The sequence below is a fragment of the Balaenoptera physalus genome, assembly GCF_965194825.1.
Source record: "Balaenoptera physalus genome assembly, chromosome: 14".
In the NCBI taxonomy this organism is placed as follows: Eukaryota; Metazoa; Chordata; class Mammalia; order Artiodactyla; family Balaenopteridae; genus Balaenoptera; species Balaenoptera physalus.
Genome location: NC_138893.1, coordinates 36186350 through 36206766, shown reverse-complemented (window position 1 = coordinate 36206766; position 20417 = coordinate 36186350). Strand labels below are relative to the sequence as shown.

At 48.8% G+C, this 20417-nt stretch overlaps 1 protein-coding gene across 2 annotated transcripts in view; it reads left to right on the top strand.

The window, feature by feature from the left end:
• Positions 1 to 1376: 1376 nt before the first annotated feature.
• Positions 1377 to 20417, top strand: part of SLC18A2 (solute carrier family 18 member A2) — a 36540-nt gene continuing 17499 nt past the window's right edge. Inside the window, exons 1-10 of one of the 2 annotated variants that reach the window (XM_082424790.1) lie at positions 1377 to 1445; positions 1931 to 2092; positions 3491 to 3842; positions 11590 to 11648; positions 11926 to 12009; positions 12320 to 12412; positions 13120 to 13209; positions 13313 to 13356; positions 13427 to 13487; positions 16024 to 16119. In XM_082424790.1, the coding sequence (XP_082280916.1) occupies positions 1972 to 2092; positions 3491 to 3842; positions 11590 to 11648; positions 11926 to 12009; positions 12320 to 12412; positions 13120 to 13209; positions 13313 to 13356; positions 13427 to 13487; positions 16024 to 16119 (1000 nt within the window). In that variant the 5' untranslated portion in view covers positions 1377 to 1445; positions 1931 to 1971. The remainder of the gene's footprint in view (positions 1446 to 1930; positions 2093 to 3490; positions 3843 to 11589; positions 11649 to 11925; positions 12010 to 12319; positions 12413 to 13119; positions 13210 to 13312; positions 13357 to 13426; positions 13488 to 16023; positions 16120 to 20417) is intronic. The other variant, XM_082424789.1, reaches the window with a different exon arrangement.

Sequence of the window (20417 nt, the reverse complement as noted above, 5' to 3'; positions counted from 1 at the left end):
TCCCTGCCATCTGTTCTCTCCTCCTAAGTGGTTTTCCTTCTCTTCTCCCTGTTTAATATTTAAGTTGCACATATCCTGGGACATCCCGGAGTCCGCATGTTACTGACCTACTTACTTATCCACCCATTTTTCTCACATTGGGGGCAGCACAGGGGGGTTTCGGGAAGGAAGTAAGGGAGAGAGCAGAGAGTGGGGAGCCCTACACATCCCCCTGCTGCTCTAAGCAGTCTCCAGCTGACAAGGAAGCATTAATAAAACAAGGCCAGACTCTACTGCTGAGGCTACAGCTGATAACATTTATTCCAAGTGGCTTTCCAAGAAAACAGCTCCTGCTCCTCCCGCCCCCTAGAAGGGTCTTCAAAGCTCCAGCTCTGTCTGGGGCATGTCTGTTTGTTTCTCTTCTGTTTGTAAAATGGAGGGACTTGGAGATCAAAGGCGGGATCCTACTCCTTGGTGGTGAGGACGACAGCTCCAGGTCAGCCACAGACAGGCACTTTGCCTGTTTCAACCATCTTGTTAACCAGAATCCCCGGGGAAAAGGCTGAGGGGAGAGGACTACAGCACACAGGACCTGGGGCAGCTGCCCCCTAAGCCCTTTTACTAAGGCGCCAGGCACTCACCTATTCTCCAGTGTCCCCTGCTCAGGGTGACATGGTCCTGTTTTATGAGAACTGGATTCAGGGCCTGGGGCCCTCAGAACCCCACTCTCACTGCGGGGTGACACTGAGAGACGTCCCCTTTCCCCCTGTTTCCACATCACCATCTGGAGGGCACCCGAGGACACGATGGCCAAAGACTCCAAGTGGCACCCCGCATCATGATCCCGAGGTGGGAGAGGGGAGGGGTGGTGGGGTGCAGAGTGGCTTCTCCAGGAAAGAGATCGGTCCCCGGCTCCCAACACCCTAAGACCTCTTTCCCTGGCACACTCGCTAGCCTTCATGTCCTCACGGCCAATTTCAGGAACAGGGAGGCTCAAAGAGAGCTTTAGCTCCTAATTGGGCCAGATGAAACCACTAATCCCTGACTCCTTATTTTGGCCCCTGACCCTTCACCCCTGGATCCTTGACCCTTCGCCCTGGGGCTTTTGACATCCTCCCTCTGCGACCCATCCACTTCACCCGGGCCCGGGTTCCCAGGGCTCACGGCCAAGTGCAGGGACAGGGGCGAGGGTCTGCTCAGGACGGGGCGACCTTAGGACCCGGGCTCAGAACCTGGTCGGGGGCCTGGCGGGGAAAGGAAGGCGGTGGCTACTCCGACGCGGTGACGGCGCGGGAGGGCGGAGGCCGGGGCGCCCCAGCCCCCCGCCCCCGCCGGCCCTGACGTCAGAGCCAGACCCGGTAAACTGAGCGGCGGCCGCCGGGCGCTGGGGCGGAGACTGCGACCCGGAGCCGCCCGGACGGACGGAGCCCACGGCGGCCGGGGCAGGCAGCCGCAGACCACCCGAGGTAACGCCGACCCCGCTCCCTGCCCGCGGGGCTCGGCGCTGGGGACGGATAGCCGCCCGGGGCGCGGGGGAGAGCGAGGCCCGGCCGAGGGCGGGGGAAGCCCCCCGAGGCGCCGCGCGCGGGGCTCCAGGGCGTCCCGGGAAACCCGGGGCGCAGGACGCACGGTGCGCAGGGGTCCCGCGGCACTTTCCGAGCGCGCAGCGGGTGAAGTGGGACCCGCGGGGGCGGCGGAGAGCCGGGCGGCCCCCAGGATCGGGCCCAGACGGCCCTCGCGGGCGTTATTAACAAGGAGCGCAGGTGCCGGTGAGAACGCGCTCGCCGAAGGTAAGCCGAGGGTGGGACGCCCGGGACCATCCGGCGCCGCCCGGTGCGCGCCGCTCCCCGAGCGCCCCTTCGGCGGCCGGGCCGGGCGAAGTCTGGGCCCTGGGGTTGGGGGAGCCCCCAGCCCGGCAGAGCCCCTGACCGACCGCGCGCCGCGCCCGCAGCCGAGCCCCGGAGCCGAGCCCCGGAGCCGAGCCCCGGAGCCATGGCCCTGAGCGACCTGGCACTGCTCCGCTGGCTGCAGGAGAGCCGTCACTCGCGGAAGCTCATCCTGTTCATCGTGTTCCTCGCGCTGCTGCTGGACAACATGCTGCTCACCGTCGTGGGTACGTACGGACCGGGCGTTCCCCCCCCCTCCCCGGGTACCCCTTCGCAGGGCGCCCCGCTTACCCGAGCGCGGGTCGGGAAAGTTGGAGAACACGTTTTGCAAAAATACATTCCCCAAGACTGCCTCGTCTAGGCTAGTAGCCGTGTTTGTGGCTTCGTTTTCCTGGCGGTCCGGTCAAAAAATGTGACAGCAGATAAAACCCAGAACTTATGTTTCCTCCTGATAATTTCCTGCTTCCCCTTGTCACTTACAACGCGATTAAAAAAATCTGTTAAGGAGGAGCAATTCCCAGGATTCAAAATAATGTTATAATTATTACGCTACCCGGAAAGGTGGGTCAATAATGTGGTCTATCACCTCAAGGAACAGGTCAAAATCCCTCCCTCCATAAAAGGAAGGGACATTTAAAGGTAGTGATTCCACAAATGACTTGACATGGAGACATTACAGGACCCACATCAAGAGCAATTTTAACAGCACTGGTTTTCATCTTTTTCCTGTAATGGATTTTTGAAAAACTAAATAATTGACATCCAGTTCTCTTAATTAGCACCATCAACAGCAACAGATTTGACATGCTTTTCCTTAAAAAATCCCAATTTTTAATGAATAAAAAATGATTTTTTAAAGGGTTGTTTCCCTTCTCTCCATTTAAAGTTCTCTCTCGATGGTTTTCAGAACATCACACAGTCAGGGTTTCACTTCCAGGAATATCAGAGCTGGGGCAGGGGGCGCTCATCTGAGTTCAGTAACAAGGGCTCGAGGCCTCCTTTGTCTTGAATGCTCTGTGATGCACATGCCCAAAGCTTCCAGTACATCAGTTTTTCTTTTCCTCTACAAAAGTCTCAAAAAGTCTCAAATCTTCCAGGTTGTATGAAACATTGAAGCTTCCCACTCAAGTAATGGAAAGATGAAGTGGGCCTGCTGCAGAATTTCCGAATTATTACTTCCTGCAGGTTTATTCTTTTCTAAGACACCTAATGAAATTTAGCTTTCTGTTTCCTTGATTCATTCACTTAAAGGTCTTTCTAGACTCTTTCTGAGAAGCACTGGTTGACCCCAGGTCAGCACTGACTAGACTTCAGACCGAATCTTGCTTTCCTAAAATATTCCTGTGAAGGAGCCCTGTAATGGGAAAGCCCACAAAGAACAGGGATCTATGGCGCGGGTCAGGTCTGCACAGTAGCTGGCCCTGAGAGCTCTCACAGCCTCTGGGGCTTTGTTCGCAGAGCTGAGCAACGTGAAGTTGTTCAGTGTCGGCACAGAGGTCCCATTCCTGAGGCAGACATGCTACTTGTCTGGGCCTCATTTAGCGTTTGACGAGACCGTGGTTTTGCTGGCTTTGGTCCTGGGCAGGGTTTCAGTGTAATCACCACTCTCCTGCTCTTGTTCCCAGTCCCCATCATCCCAAGTTACTTGTACAGCATCGAGCATGAGAAAGATGCTGTAGAAATCCAGACTGCCAAGCCAGTGCTCAAAGCCTCCACCGTCGGCGGCTTCCAGAACATCTTCTCCTATTATGACAACTCCACCGTGGTTGCCGGCAATAGCACCGGCCGCCTTCAGGGGGCGCTGCTGCATGAGGCCACCACGCAGCGCACAGTGACTAACAGGTCCACCGCCCCTTCCGACTGTCCCAGTGGAGACAAAGACCTCCTGAATGAGAACGTGCAGGTCGGCCTGTTGTTTGCCTCAAAAGCCACCGTCCAGCTCCTCACCAACCCGTTCATAGGACTGTTGACCAACAGGTGGGTTATATCATTTTGGTCAAAAAGTGTGATATTTATATTGTTCCAGATCACTTCCCCCTGGGATTTTTGCTTCTCATTCATTGATCAGAATCTGGAAAACCAAAGCTGGGGAAAAAGCCAGTCTCCTTCGCCTTATGTTTCTGTCCTTACTCAATCACGATTTCCCATTTGGTCTTCCTTTTCATTGCCACCATGGCCATCCTTGGGGGATTGTACGTGCCATGTGGCTTTCTCGTCTTTTGCACCTCTGGTCATGAGCTTCCTATTAGACAGCTGAGGTGGTTTCCTTCAGGGCTGGCGTGGTCAGTGCTCGTGGGGATGGCCAGGTGGGGAACGTGGCACATAAGCTGTAGTCCTGCTGCGTATGTGAAACATCTCGCTGACACCGAGGTCCTAGGCAGTGTACCAGTTCTTCCCCTGCCACTTGCTAAGCTGCATCCACGTGCACAAAGGGAAGAGGCTTTTTTTTCTGGATAATTCAAGCTGCCCAAACTAGCTCTATATTAATCTCAATGTTCTGGAGTCTTTTGGGACCCACATTATTTTGAATAACTGTTCACATTTCCATTGCTGGTGGCCATCCAGCAAGTATTTGTTCTTCTACAGCTGAGGTGGGCCAGCTCTGCCTGATATATGGGGGCTCCCAGTACAGGACAGGGGGCTTGCAGAGGAGGGGAGGAGGTGTCAGCTGCAAAGAGTGGGAGCTGGTAGAGTGTGAGTGGTGGTGGGGGGCCGCTGTATAACAGTGTGACCCCAAAGGCAGCAGTGTGAAAAATGGGGCGGTGCCCAGAGTCCTACCTGTGAACCAGGCCTAGTAGCAAGAACCAAGACAAGGACTAGAGACAAAAAAGAATAAAAGAGGGGGCGGGGTGAACTGAGGGGGGCGGGGCTGGGGGGACCTGGCGGGGCTGAGCTATAAGAGGCCCCATGTGCTAGATGAGAGAGGAGTGGGGTTTGTTTGGGGGGGCACTTGGGAACCACTAGAGGTTCCGAAGCCAAGTTGCAGAGTCAGGGAGCTGAGCGCAATTTTAAGCAGGTCAGCCCAGCACCCCCTTCAGGCTGGGAGCAGGGAGGCCTGTACATTTACCAGGCTTTGGCCTTGGGAAAGGTGGAGCAGGGCTGGCCGGGCCTTTTATTAAAATATTATTAAGTATTTCAAGATGGCAACAACCAGCGTTAAACCAAGCAGGGGACCCTTCTCAGAGCGGGGCCCACTCTGGGGGGTGGGAGGCCTGGGGCATTGGCAGGGGCTCAAAGAGGGGACCCGCCCTCCTCCGCACGAGCTGTCCTCTGGCACGCAGGTTGCTGGTAACGTACTCACGGTGAATCCGATGGAAGCACATTTTCAACTTCTGTGATTTGACTTTCTGCACCGAGTAGGGCCACTGAATCCATTTTAACCATCCCAGGCCACATCCAGCCTGCAGTTTGCTGTGTAGTGTTATCAGGCTGCTGCATAAAATGCCGAGCAAGTTAACGCAAGACGCTGGGCTGACTGGGAGCCCACCAAGAGGCACCATTATCGCGGTGACGTTCGGCGGTTCCTCTGTTCTTCAGGAGGAAAACCAAACAGACCTTCATAGTTACAGGGTTTTCTTTCTTTTCTCAAGCCTAAGAGCGCTTCTTAAAATGCATCTGGTATAATTACAGAAAACAGCTCAGGGTTTTGTATTCTGAGAAAGCAAACAGCTCAAATACTCTATGGGAAAATTGCGGACATTATTGTAATAACGCCTTGCCAATCACTTGGACGTGAATGTCACTAGCTGTACAGTGTAATACTTAGAAACTCGGCTGAAATGATGTGTGTTCCAATCTTCCAAACGTAAATGGCAAATGAAAAGCTTACAAAAAAATCCCATTCTTGTTTTTAATGCTTCGCTTATGCTACCGGGCAGCAGCTTGTTTAAAACCAGTGAGACCTTTCCCCTAGTAGATACTCCAAACGCTTTGACATTGCAGCCACCTAAGGCTCATGTTTGGGGCTCCCAAAAAATTATCTGCCAAGAGAAAACGAATTTCCTTCAGTGACCTGTGAGATCTAGTCTATTGGTAGGGTGTGTAATCCACTTTGGAACTTATTGAGGGCAAAATTTTAATCCCTAGCTGATTTCTCCCAGCTCTCCAGCAAATTTCAAAGTAATCTTCATCTTCTATCACTGCCTTGTCATGTGGAAATGCAAACAAGTTTTAATATTGATGTAGGACAACAAACTCTGTTGTCCCTCCAAAATGATCATGATAAGTAATTTTTTTCTAATATTTTCCAAGCCCAGTAGATATGAATTTGGGGACTTTCAGCATTTCTGGGCACTCCACGGCTCTGCTCAGGGAAGTGATAAATACATTTCCCTTTACAGACTCTTTCCTTGTGAGCCATTGCAAATAGCCTTCTGATGTAATTTGTGCCAATCACATCCGCAATTACCAACAAGACGTGTGACTCACATTTTCAGTGTTGTAAAGAAGTGAGTTTACAATAGCATTTTACACTTGGTTAATATGTTTCTGGTTAAAGAGTAGTTAAAACATGAAGCATCAGATCTTGAGGAGACTTTAGCAAAAGCTTTTGGGTCCATCTTAGTATTTTATAGGCAAAAGGGTTTGCTACTCAGGAGGAGAAAGCATTTGTCCAGAGTCTGGCCAATGGCTTCCTTCCTTCCCTCCCGTTCTTTCCATCTGCTTACTGTTACACAGTTTGTACCTTTGGCTACGAAATGTAAACAATGCAGGTCAAAATCTGTCTTTTTTGCATCTACTCGGGCTCTGCCTTGTTGTGCCAGGCTGAATGAGGGAAGGTCCAAGCAGTAAGTTGCTGGGCGCTATTTTTATTCAATGGGAGGGAGTTTAGGAAGAATCAGCCTGATTTTTGGGACATGGACCTCCCTCACCTCCCTGGCCCTAAAAAAATACCTTTTTCCAGCCCATGATGTGAGCTGGTCCAACTTCCCAATGTCTCTGCAGTGCTTCTGATAGTGGGGAAAAGAAAGGCCTCCTGCATCCCCAGAGATGTGAGGGGAGCTCCTTAGAGGCAGGCTGGTTGGAGCCGCTCCTTTCTAAAGCTTCTTGCCGTAAGTGGGACTCAGTCTGAAATGAGACACCCAACATCACACAGGTCATAATCCGAACCCCCATGTTACAACCTGGGGCCCCATAATTCATGGTCACGATGCTGCTGAGTGAGTGGCTTTGCGGTGACACAGGACGCAGGCTGCCTGTCTGTTCTAAATATTGGATAAGTTCTCATGCCAAACCCTGAGAATAAAAAATGACAATTCTTGGGAAGCATTTAAATGCTCATTTGGCTGTTAATATGATACAAGCAATTCCTGTTTCATTTATTCTTTGGGAATTATATTTTTACTGAATAATGTGTGACCAGATAGGGAGCAAAGGACCTTTTGATTTTGGCGAGTGTGGTGATCACACGTCCAGTAACGCACTTTCCAAAGCCTGTGGGTGCCTTGCTTGATCTAATTGCCATCTTTGAGGCTTGTGTGACTTATTTTATAGTTCCAGTTTAACTATTAATTTCGTGATTGCAGTTGTGAGTAAAAGGGGGTAGAAGGACTTATACTAGCAACACCTGTTGTCTTTTGGCCCGGCAAGTGGATTTTAGACATACACACATAAAAGGAATGTTCCAGGCCGGTAAACAATGTGAAAACCACCTTTACATTTCTCTCTTCTGTAAGTCAGGTTAAGAACGAGGCATCATGGTCTTCACTTGCTTAACGTAAGGCTTACATAGTAGTTGCATCTTTAGACCCAGGATATTCCAAACGAACCCGGCAGCTTGGGAAAGGGTTAACTCCGGGGACAGGGGTGGGGATGGTTCCCTCCTCAGCTTGTCATTGTGTTAGTGGCCTGCTTTTTATCAAGCCAGCATCAGTGACTTAATTTATTTCCATAGTTACCTAGTATATTTGAAAGCCAGTTATTTTTCCTCACAAATCTTAGCTAACATCTGAAAGACGGAGAAAGCTGCAGGGCATGAAATCTCTACAAAATCTACTGTGGGTTTTTTTTTCCCTTTAGCTTCAGGCAGTTGGTCTGAAGTGGGCTTTGTAGGAATAAGCAGTGACCTTTTCAGAAAGCTCCTCCATGGACAGGGAAACCAGCTATTCTGGAAAGGGATTTCCCATCCTCGATGTCGTTAGGATGGTGGAGACGGTGTGACAGCGTCTTTGCTTCAAAATCAGAAGAAGCTGGCCGTGGAATTGGGTACTTCTCATGGGAGCAAAGCCCTCACGTGACCTGTGCGTCAGTGAACACCCTGGAGAATAAGAAATCCAAGGCTCGCGCCGCGTAATTCCCCACACACATCTGATAGCTGAAAAAGACAGACCCAGGGGCTAAACTTAAGAATTTTGTTTTATTTATGAAATGGTTGACCACAAGCTTCCTAGTATATCCTAGCAAATGTAAAATACCTTTCCATTTACTGCTCCGGGGAGTATGTTGAGGTAATTGAAATGGGAGATGTCACCTCTTGTCTCATCTGGTGACAGTTTGTACCCTTCCCTGTCCCCTACTCTGTGTCCTTGCTTTTGTCACTTACCACAGCAGAGGGAACCCAGGTCTTAGCAAGCCTGGGAAGAGAGCTTACATTAATCTCTATGGTAAAGACAAACTAGTTAGTAGCATTAGAGAATAAGTAGTGATTGCCAGTGACAATTTAGAGACATAGTGGGGTTTCTCTGCTGACTGGGTAGGGATATGTAATGAATATAACTTTTATTGCTTTGCACTTTTTTCTAGGATTCAAATATATGATTTTTATTTTTAGTCAACTGGATTAACTGCTCCCTGATGCTCTGTGAAGATGACTGTGAGCCAGGATGACTCACGAGGGGGTGATAATGGGGTATTTGGTTAAAGGTTTGCCACATCAGATGTGGCTCTGCTTAGTAGCACTTTAATTGAGATGGCATTGAATTGGGACAAGAGGCCGAATCAGACACTTATGACTAATGTCAGTTGAGGTTCTGTCCATTTAGGAGACATTGTGGGGAAGGAGAAAGGACAGTGGCGATCTGCCCATCACTCAGTGACCCTGGGGCCTTGAGCAAGTCTCCCGAGGTCGGTGTTCAGGGGGCCAGGAGAGTCTGAGGGTGGAGAGCCAGGAGCTGCCCCTTGGGCCACATTGGCTGTGGGGCTGAGCTCCAGGGAAGGACGCTGCCCAGCACTTTCCACTGGGCAGCCTGCCAGCGGCTTGGCTGATGTTGAAAGCATAGGGCACATGTGTCTGGTAACAAGAAGGGAGCCCAGTGGTATCAGAAGCGATTGGCTCGCTCCACCTCTGAACCTCGGCTTTCTCATGCATGTTGGGGGTTTGGACTGGCCAGCCTTTGAATTTCCTCCTAGCTTCACCGTTTGGTTATTCCATTCGTGCTTTATTAAAATCCCAAAGGAATTAAAAAGCAAAACAGCAGCTACAGCATTTTTAAAGAAAACACAGCACCTGGCCTTGGTAAAAAGGATCTTCCGTGAGCACACAGCCCTGTGGATACGGAGCCACCTGGTTTTAAAAGATACTGTGGACCCTGGGTTCCACTCAACCCGTGTGAACCTCTGCTCCTGTGACTGGTGTCCCCACCAAAGTGTATGCCAGCAGGACCTGCCACACCTTAGACACTCGAGACATGCCCATTGCCCTGAATTTGGGGCAGCTCCCCAAGCCTCAATGTGGCCATCTGAAAATAGGGATAAAGCCAGCTGCCTCATGGAATTATGGTGAGAATCACAGGTGACCCTCATAGTCTCCGGGAGTGCTGGAGCCTCCTGGGAAGGAGCCCACCTCAGCTGTGTCCTGCCAGGTGACCTTGGCCGGTGGCTGGGCTGTAGACTGGACATAATATTGCCGGTATTCCAATAGCTTTGACATATGTACGGTTTTCCAAGTAGGATGTTGAAAGGGATGAGAAGCCTGTGTTTATTCCGGGGCAGTCGTATGTCCATTCTTCCCCCAGACGTGCAATAGTTGCTGAGAAAATAAACTGCCTGTGAGTTCTCTGAGTTTCCTGGGGGTTTCCTTCAACAGTATCCAGCAGTGCCATGTTGGACCTGGTGTTGTGAACGGCTTTCTTTTACTACATGAGTAAGAGCACAGAGCAGTCAGCTCGGTGTTAGTTGAGACAGGAGAAGCTGTCGTTTGATGGCATCTGAACTGCAGTTCAGAACTCTGGTATCTTTCCTAGTTCACAGGATTGGCTTCAAGCCCTGCTTTGTGAATTACAAGCTCATTTCAGGTCACAGTAGAGGAATCTTTGCCTGGGTTTGTGGGAGGGCGACTGCCTGAGAATGCTATGATTTTGTGATGCTGTTTGGTTTCTGGATGCACATGAAGCAGTTAAAAATATTTGTAAGTGTGACCAGAACTTTTAGAAGGGTTCTATTTAAAGCCACGTATGCCTTTTGGCATATACCTGAGGAGGTAGTAAAGTTTGCAAGGAAAAGTCCTGGACTGGATTGAATGGCCCTGAGTGAAATTAGCCCTAGGACATTAGACAAGTCATTTTTTGTACCTCAGTTTCCTCATCTGTAAAATGGGGAGGTGGTCGTCTGCCCTTATCAAATCATTGAGCTCGTGTGTAAGTGCTTGGAGAATGGAGTGTTACCTTAAGGTGAAGGTATTGTGTTATGATTTTTTTGTTCAAGCCTGGAATAGAAGAGCCCTCCCAGGCTGTGTGACTGGGACTCGGGGTTCCTGTTCCTTATTTGGTTTCTCTCCAGGATCTGGAGGGTCCAGGGCTGGAGGGAGATGAGGCCTGGAGATGCTCAGGGCTGTTCTGGGCTGACACAGATCTCCTTTAGGGCAGTAGCTCAGCCAGTGCTGGCCCCTCTCAGGCCAGGTGGTGGGAGGGAAAGAAGCTGCCTTCACTCTCATGCCCTGTCCATATGGCAGGGACCAACCTGCTTGCTTAATCTGCAGAAACAGGAAAAAAGGAAGAGAATGAGGGAGGAAACAAAATTTCTGAGGCACTTTTTCTGTTCCGGTTGCCCTGGTAGCAGTTTAACATCCATATCTCATTTCATACCCACTCCAGCTCTGGGAGGTGGGTGGTGGTCTTTCTGTGGGACTGAGGGGAGATTTGCCTGGGTTAAGTGGCAGGGCCAGGTGTCCAGGCAGGGGTGTGATGCCAGGAGGCCAAGGTCTCCCCACCTCCCTGTCCGCCTGGTGGCAGAGCCCTGTACAGACAATGGTCTTACAGAGCAAATAGGATGTTGAATTTTTGCACAGAAAACAAGGTCTGTCTTTCTCAGCTGGCTTCATCGGTGTCAAAGTGAAGACAGATCTGAAAATTTCCTTGCTTCCTAATGCCTCTTAGATGTAGTGCCATTGCATCTGCTGCCTGTTGAATCATTTGATGACCTTTTACTAGAGTCATTTGATTGCAGCTGTCCCTTTGGGGAAGCTCTAGCAAAGATTATAATTAAAGGAATTTTTACAAAATGATAGAAACAGGGGCTGTGTATTTGAACGTGTTCTGGGTTACTTGCCAATATTTTATTAACATTTATTCCAGAGAAATTTCAGAGTGGCAATCTGTAAATGTATTCACGTTCCAAGATAGTCAAACACAAAAAGGTCATATAGGAAGCACCAACTCTATGAATTTTTAGAAAAGTTGACCAAACACTTATCCACCTGATCCCAAAGGGTAAGCAGGAGAGACTCAATATAAAGGCTTATGAAAATACAAAGTAGTCACCAGGTTTTCATTGTGCTTCTGTTTTGCAGAATCGGCTATCCAATCCCAATGTTCACGGGCTTCTGCATCATGTTTATCTCAACAGTTAGTAAGTGTCTGATGTTTGCCTTCTGAGTGTGGGTCACCGGGTGGGCTCTGACCACCACCAGCTGGGAATTGAGAACACAGCTGGGGGTGGGGGTGGGGGGGGTTGTTTTGACAACAACGGCAGAAAGAAGTTGATAGGAGAGGACTTCAGGGAGCAAAAGCACAATGTGGTTAACACGGAAATACCCCATCGGGTTAAGGGAGGTCTCTGTTTGAGCTGATTGGGTCACAGCACCAGTGGGTCTACAACGACTGTGGCCTGGCCCCTCTTTCCGCAGTGTTCGCCTTCTCCCGCAGTTACGTCTTCCTGCTGATCGCCAGGTCCCTGCAGGGCATCGGCTCCTCCTGCTCTTCTGTAGCTGGTAGGTGTGGAAACGCCTAAGTCAGTGCCCCAGGGCTTCCATCTGTTGGAGGGGCCACCGGCATTGCCCAGGCTGGCAGCCCTCTGCAGAATGAGTTGGAATAATTCAGGGAGTCTAGGTATTGGTGGTGGTGGTTGGTGGTTGGTTCTCAGAGAAGGTACCACCTCCTTGTTGGATGCTGCTTGGCCTTATGTTCTGTTGGTCTGGCAGGTGCGGGAAGACCACAGTCTGGGCTGGGGGTGGGGGAGGGCGAGTCGTGTTATTCTGTTGCTCCCAGAGCTTGGCTGTCACTGTTTCTTTTCCTGTTTAGGGATGGGCATGCTGGCCAGCGTGTACACAGATGACGAGGAGAGAGGCAATGCCATGGGGATTGCCCTGGGAGGCCTGGCCATGGGGGTCTTAGGTGGGTGAGGGCCACTGTGGGGGCCACCTGGGGGGAGGGGCTATCTGGTATTGGAAAGTGAGCCCCCTTTCACACTACTGTCCTCTGTTTCTCCCCTAATTTCACGGAGACTTTGAAAAATGGTGGGAAGAGTCCTGACCTGGGAGGACCTGGACTCCCCAGACCTCTCTCCCGGGCCCAGATGTAAACCCAAGTCTTGAACAGGATGGCCTGCCAAGGCCCCTCCTCTTGAACATTCTCTGAGTTACCATCCCACCTGAGGACCGTCCCACTTTCTGAGCCTGCCTCCTCCACCTGCCCTGGCTGAGCTCCCAGACCAGGTGCAAACACCTTCCCTGAGAGATCCAGGTCCTCTCCCTTTTCTGTTACATTCCTGGCCTTCATCTGGGAGCCCACAGTCCCTGTCTGTGCTGCTGTGTAATGACCGTGAAGTCTTCACTGGTCCATTTTCCTGTGCACTTCTGTTGCCTGGGTCTTATTTCCTCTGACCTTTACTCTGGGAGTGATTCCATGTCTCAGGTGTGAAACCACTTGGAGGAAGTTGCCAGGGCAACTTAACAGTCCTGAACAGAATGTAGGGTGGCCACCCCACACAGTGTTTGGAACAAAGTAGAGGGAGAAATGCAAGAAACGCAAGATGGTTCTAGACCAAGGGGGTGGTCATCAGTCCCGGGCCCGGCACTGGCCCTTCTCTCTCTTCCTTGCAGTGGGCCCCCCCTTTGGGAGTGTGCTGTACGAGTTTGTGGGGAAGACGGCTCCGTTCCTGGTGCTGGCTGCCCTGGTGCTCTTGGATGGAGGTGAGTCCCCGTGGACCCCTTGGCCGTGACCTCGGGGGCCCTGAGCCTGGCGTCCCTGGGGGCAGGTGCTTGGGGCCACACCTCTTCTTTTTTTCTCCTGTAGCCATTCAGCTGTTCGTGCTCCAGCCGTCCCGGGTGCAGCCGGAGGTGAGCAGCAGGGCAAGGTGGGTGCTGCGGTGGCCGCGTGGCCTCTTCTGACCCCTGTTTTCCCTGACAGAGCCAGAAGGGGACGCCGCTAGCCACCCTGCTGAAGGACCCGTACATCCTCATCGCCGCAGGTGGGGCTCCCCCAGCACCCCTGGTTCTTCCCAGCCAGGCGGTGGGGGTGGGTGGTGAGGACCGGCGTTCATTTTGCTGCTGGAAACGTTGGGCTGTAGAAAAACATAAAAGGCACAAAGAGGTTACACGTCAGAAGAAATGGTTTTCTTCTGTCGTTAATTTCTGACGCAGCCAAGCTCCTTTGTTGTTTTTCATCTGGGGCAAAGATGGCTGAGTCACAGAGACGCCTTCCGCAGAGGATTGTTTTGGGCCAAGCGTGCTCACTGTGTTTGTGTCAGAGGCTGTCGTCGTCTGGCCTTGAACTTCTGCAATGGGTCCATGGCCTCCCTGCCGGTGCCTTAGGCGGCTGCTCTGATTCACCTTGGCATCTGTGAATAGAGACGGACAGCAGGGCCCCAGAGGGCCAAGGGGTGCCTCTCTTTCTGCAGAGGGCATCCTGCGCAGCGGCGGACACCTTTGGGTTCTTGGCCGAGATGGGCTCAAAGGACGCCCTGGGGTTCTGTGGCTCTTGGGGAGGATAATGGTCTGCATCCATCCGAGCAGCTGACCTCCCAAGACCACCCCAGGGACACGGGCCTGGAGCTGCCTCGTGAGGGACTAGCCTTACGCGGCCTGGGTCTGGACACAGTGGTCAGCAGTGGCGCTCGGCATCAGGCCGGAGAAGGCATCCATGCAGGGTGGCCTCAGGCCCGGTCCGGGTCCCCTCCAGGTAGGGGTAGGTGTGTCTGAGCGGCAGTCACAGACACTAGGGCTGGGGGGAGGCTGGGTGAAGTGAGGCACGCCCCGCCTGAGGACATTCAGATTCAGCCGCTTTCAGAACCCCAGGCTGCTTTTGTTAAGGTGTGTACTGCTGGGTTTGGTCCCGGCAACGCATAAGAGGCCTTGGTCTAGACCTTGTCTGTCATGCCTGTTGACCAAAGGGTTATAAGCCTGGTGTGGTGACCTCCTCATGCAGGGGGACCTCGCTGTGCCCCCAGCAAGACACAGGGAACATTCCAGAGCTGAGATTCCCCTGGAGCCCTGGCTGTCCGAGCTGGGGGGTGAGGACGTGTGTGGTGAGAGATGGGGGCCCAGAGATGCGAGTCCCTGCACCTTGGGGCACACGTGTGGGCAGGCCGTGCTGCCTGGGCCCTCACTGTCTCACCCCTACCCACCCTTGGAGGTAACATAGAAATCGAGCTGGCACTCAGTGTCAGGCCGTCGGCAGGTCCGGGCAGCCTGGATGGTGGGGTGTGGGGTGGAGCTGGGGGGCAGGCGGTGTCTCGTGTGTACCGCTGGGGTTTAGTTTACGGAGGCAACTGGGTGACGAGATGACATGGAGAGATTAATACCACCAAAGGATGATTTTATTAGTTATGTTTCTGGAGAAAAGGGGGCATGCCACGTCGCTCAGGGCCACATGGGGAGGCACCAGGTTTGGTCAGGAGGCAGAAAGGGGCGCGGGGAAGACCCAGGCCAGAACCTAGGCGTCTCCATGAGAAAGTGGAGTTTCCATGGGAAAGGTAGGGGAGGGTAAGCAGTTTAGGATTGGCTCGTTTAAATAATTCCAGCCTGGGTGCTCTCCCCAGTTGCCTGGGTGGATTCAGGGCAGGAGATACTGGTGAGGTGGGTGAGAGTTAGATAAAGCAGGGGCGCAGAGTATGGGTTCCGGATCACAGGGGAGACGTGAACAACTCTGGTTGTTAGTTTGGCCCTGTAATTAACGTCAAATAGACAAATACAGAATTTAAGAAAACACGGAAGAGGTGGGCGAGGGGAGTCCAGCCATTTCAGCATCATTTTTATGTTCTGTCTTTAAATGCTGCAAAGAATGAAAAAAATCTTTCATCGTATGTAAACACCTTAATTATGATCGCACAATGTTCTTTGAATCAGGAGTCTAGCAAATTAGAGGTTCCACGGCAAACAGCACAGGAAGCTGTCAGAACAATGGGGACAGCAATGTGTGTTTTTTTCCAGGTGGTTCTATATTTACAAAGGGTTCTGGTTAACACAGTGATAATGGATATTTGCATGGATACCCTATAGGTATAGCTGATTTAAAAAAAATCCCTCAACAGTATATTTGCACTGAATGCACTTGAATTTTGGGCAACCAAGGGCATCATTAGAAATATCTGTGTTTGTTATACAGTGAAACATAGGTGTAGGAGCCTCAGGTTGCCTGAGTCTGTGTATGGTCAGCCTGAGCTGCTGAGTAGCCTCAAGCAAGTTACTTCATTAATAAATTGGAGCTCCATTTCTTCATTAATAAATTGGGAAGGTTAAACCTAGTGATCACTAAGCCTCCCTCCACTTCCACACTTTATGACTCTGGGATTCTAGTTGTTTTAAGTAATAATAATAATTTAAAAAGCAACACTCCCCACTATCCCTTTGACCTGTTATTTGTCTTTTTCTTACAAAAGTAGACGTTCTGGGTATCTGAGCTGATTGTTCTGGCTGTGGGCACATGGGATTTAACTGTGTTTGGAAATGGTAGGGGACACTTGAGACCCAAAACATTAGGACACTAACCTTCTTCCTCCCTTTAAGGGTCCATCTGCTTTGCAAACATGGGGATTGCCATGCTGGAGCCAGCCCTGCCCATCTGGATGATGGAGACCATGTGTTCCCACAAGTGGCAGCTGGGTAAGACTGGGCCGCGAGTTTCTGGTTCTAGAATTTTTGTCCCCAGGTTGGGTCTCATTACTGTAGTCCTGCTGAGCTGCCGGTAGCAGGATGGTAAAGTGATTGTTTCTGTTTGTCACTTAATGGGGTCAGTGCTTAGGTTAGCAATGAGCTTTGGGATTTGTTTTGGCTCCAGTTTTTGTATCATCCCTGATAGGGGCATAATTAATAACAAGGCATCAGACCTGGGCAGAAATGAGAGATGAAAAATACATTCAGCATTTCCTCACACTTCTGAACTGGACAAGTTATATTAAATATATGTGGACAGTAATAAAATTTATGGGAAAGAGAACAACAAACAGTTTTATTTTTTTTTAATTGAAGTATAGTTGATTTACAGTGTTGTGTTAGTTTCTGGTGTACAGCAGAGTGATTCAGTTATACATACATATATGTATTCTTTTTCATATTCTTCTCCATTGTGGTTTATTACAGGATATTGAATATAGTTCCCTGTGCTATACAGTAGGACCTTGTTGTTTATCTATTTTATATATAGTAGTTTGTATCTGCTAATCCCAAACTCCTAATTTATCCCTCCCCCCACCTTCCCTGTTTGGTAATCATAAGTTTATCTTCTATGGGTGTGAGTCTGTTTCCTAAATAAGTTCATTTGTGTCATATTTTAGAGTCTACATATAAGTGGTATCATATGCTATTTGTTTTTCTCTGTCTGACTTACTTCACTTAGTATGATAATCTCTAGGTCCATCTGTGTTGCTGCAAATGGCATTATTTCATTCCTTTTAATGGCTGAGTAGTATTCCATTGTGTATATGTACCACATCTTCTTTATCCATTACAAACTTTGTTTTTAAGAGGATGAATTTTTGAAAGTATTTTTTATTTAGAAAGTAATTCATGCTTATTGTTAAAAAATCAAAGTACAGGGACTGAGGAAGTAAAAATTGTAAAAATCTCATATTTGTCTTTCCCCCTCTCCCAGCCCAGTCCTCTGTGACATTCATTGTTAATAGTTCTGTGTGTCTTTTCCTCGATTGTTCTGCATTGATCACCATCTTTGTGAAATGCCTGAAAACCCAACCCATGTGGAATCTTGCCATTTACATACTGTGTGACCTCTTGTTTTTCTGTTTCTGTGTCAGAATGGGTAGATTTACTTTTCATAATTAATTAAATTTTAATTTTTTGTCAAAGTTACACATGTACACAATTTTTAAGTTAAATATGTTATAAAAATCATAATGAAAAAACAGCAGTCTTTGCCCCATGCCTCCTCATCTCCAAATCTCTTCCTCAGATTTGATCACCTTCAGCTCTTTTAGTTGTTTCTTCTGCTAATTTCCTTTATGTCTCTAAATAATGTGTACACTCCTATTTTTTGATTTTCCAATTTCTGACATTGTCCACCAGCTTCCTAATACAGTAGATGAGGATTTAATGCCATTATTGCTTTACCTGAAAATATCAACCAACCAACTCACATGTTTTCTCACTTTCTGTTCTCCTAAAACAATTGTATTACAGGTTTTGGTTAGATTGGCATTCAGTATTGACATTATTGTGAATATGTAAATATTATTCAAAGACAAGCTCTGTAGGGTTCTGTGATTATTTCCTTTCTTTTTTACGAACTTCTTGTTTTTCCTGGAGTTAGTAATTGTGGTGTCTTTCTATTTTCTTAGTTTTCTGTGTAGCATTTATGAATATATCCCTCAAACTCTTTTGCAGAGATGAAAGACCCTCGAAATATGGACAAGTACATCCACAGACCTAACCTTTCTGTGTTTTTGCTTGTCTGTGGACATCTGTCCCACATGACTCTGACTTCCTGTTCCAGTCTAGAGTTGTTCCCTGGGCCATCCAGAGATTTTCCTCTTCTAATGTCTGGGCATCTTCTTTGCCTCTCTTCTGTTTCCTGTACCCTCCTCTCCTGTATTCCTCTCTTTTGGTTTACTTTCTCGTTATGCTGGAACCCGTCCTCCAGCAGCTTCCTGAGGGGGGTGCACAGCAGGTAAAGTTCTCTGGGATCCTGCTTATCAGCAGCATCTTTATCCTTACCTCAACTTCATCCTGAGTTTGGTGGACTTAGTCTGTTTGGGTATATAATTCTTGGTTGGAAATCCTTTTCCTTCTGAGTCTTGAGGCCAGGGTTGCTGTTGCCTTCTGGCATATGCAGGGTTGCTGTTGAGGAGGCCAGTGTCCTCATTCCCCATCTTCTGTAGGAGCTCGAAGGATCTTCTCTTCCTCTCTAGGTGATGAGCATCCACGATGCTGATTTGCAGGGAGTCCTTTCCTCCACTGTGCTGGGCACTTGCTTGGTCAGCCTCTTCATTTGGGAAATCCCTTCTTTCAGTTCTGGGAAACCTTTTTGTATTATTTCTTTAATCCCTCCCCGCTCTTCCATTTTCTTTCTTCTCTTTTCTGGTACTCAGGTTGGTTGGATGTTGGGACCTCTATGTTTTATACTTTTAATTTCTTATTTTGCCTTCCCTTATTTCCATTGATTTCTTCATCCTCCTCCTCTAAACTCTATTGAACTTTTACAATTGGTGTCATCGTATCACACTTTTGAAGAGCCCTTTCACATTTACCCTAAGTGGTTTTGTGTACGTGTGGGGTGGTGGAGGGATGTTGAAATGATACCCTTTACCATTCAGTAGGAAGACTTCTCTTCACCTCCCATTTCAGCCTCTTGTGACATCCCTGGTCTCCATGCTGCCTGGGGTCCCTGAACCTTTTCAGTTCAGTTTCTCTAAAGAAACCCTCTCCTGCTAGGTGAACCACTGAGGGCTGGAGGGGTCCAACTGCTCTCTTTCTGGTTGACAGCCTCCGCCCTCAGCCTTATGTTCACAGTACCTGGAGCCTTCAGTCCCTTAATTTTCTGGGTTCTGAGGCACAAAGGTCTTGCTGCTTCTGCCCGCTCCGTGAGCAGGTGGAAGGTTCCAGTGCTCTCTGCTGTGTCCATCTCTGCTCTCCCTCTCCTTGTTCCTCCCTCTTGTTGCTTTTTCCCCTTTCATTTTGCCTCTCCTTGGGCAGAGAGGGGGAGGGTCTATAGTTTTCTTTTATTCCTTTACTAAAGTTTAAATGGAATTTCGAGTGGGAATAGAGAAAAACTCGTAGCTTCAGTCTGCCCTGTTTAACTGGAGACCCATCATTCCTTCCGCTCTGATTGCCTTTTATTCTGTGTTAAGGTTATACCATACATTTTCAACCCGTCCTTATTACTGGACATCTAGGTTCATTCCAGTTTTGCCATCAGAAACCATACTGCAGTGAAATATCCTTTCCACGTATTCCTGCTCATGTTTGGAAGTACATATATCTGTAGGGCAAATTCCTAAACTTAAACTGGCATTTTGATATTTGGTAGCATTGCACTAACACGGGTATTATCAATCTTTTCCAATTGAGTGTGTGAGAAAGGGGATCTCATTTTGATTTATTTTTACAAATTCTTTGTGAGTGAAATTGAGCACCTTTTCATATGTTTATTATCCATATCTATTCCCTTTACTGTGAACTTATTAATATCCTTTACCCATTTTTTCTGTTGAGCTCTGTCCTTTTTTAAAAATTGATTTTAAGTGTTCTTTGTATGTTAAGATATTAATCCTTTATCAGATGTTTTGCAAATAGTGCCCTTTGTTGTGTGTCTTTTGACTTGATAGGTGGGATTTTATTTTATTTTAAATTAAAAAAAATTTTTACCAGTAGGAACATTTAAAATGCTCTGAGTCAGATTTAGCAAGCTTCCCCTTTACATCATTGTCATTTCAAGTCAGGCTCAGGAAGGCCTTTCCCTTGCCAAGATTATTTTTTCACTATGTTTTCCTCCAGTAAATTTGTGATTTATTTTTTACATTAAACTCTTGGATTTACACGGAATTCATTTTGCTATAAGGTGTGTGATAGGGATCTGGTGTTACTGTTTTCTTTATGGCTCGCCAGCCCTACAGCCAGGAACCCTAGGAGTCCATCTGGTATTTCCCACGTTTGTCATGCTGGAAATGACCGTGTGTTCTTGGGTCTGTTTCTGGATTTCTCTCTTGTGTTCCATTTGTCTGCTTGTATTCCTGTGTCAATACCCTCCTATTTAATTAGCTTGAGAATATTGCTTAGTATCTGGAAGGCTAGTCCCTGCACACACACATTTCTTTAAGAATTTAACAATTGTCCTTCCTGGAGGTTTATCTTCTTTTCATAGTTCTTTCACCTTACACACTGACATCTTCAGGTGGAGACTCTCAGTTCTGAATAAGCCCACTTGTTAGTGCCCCAACCTTCCTCAGGTG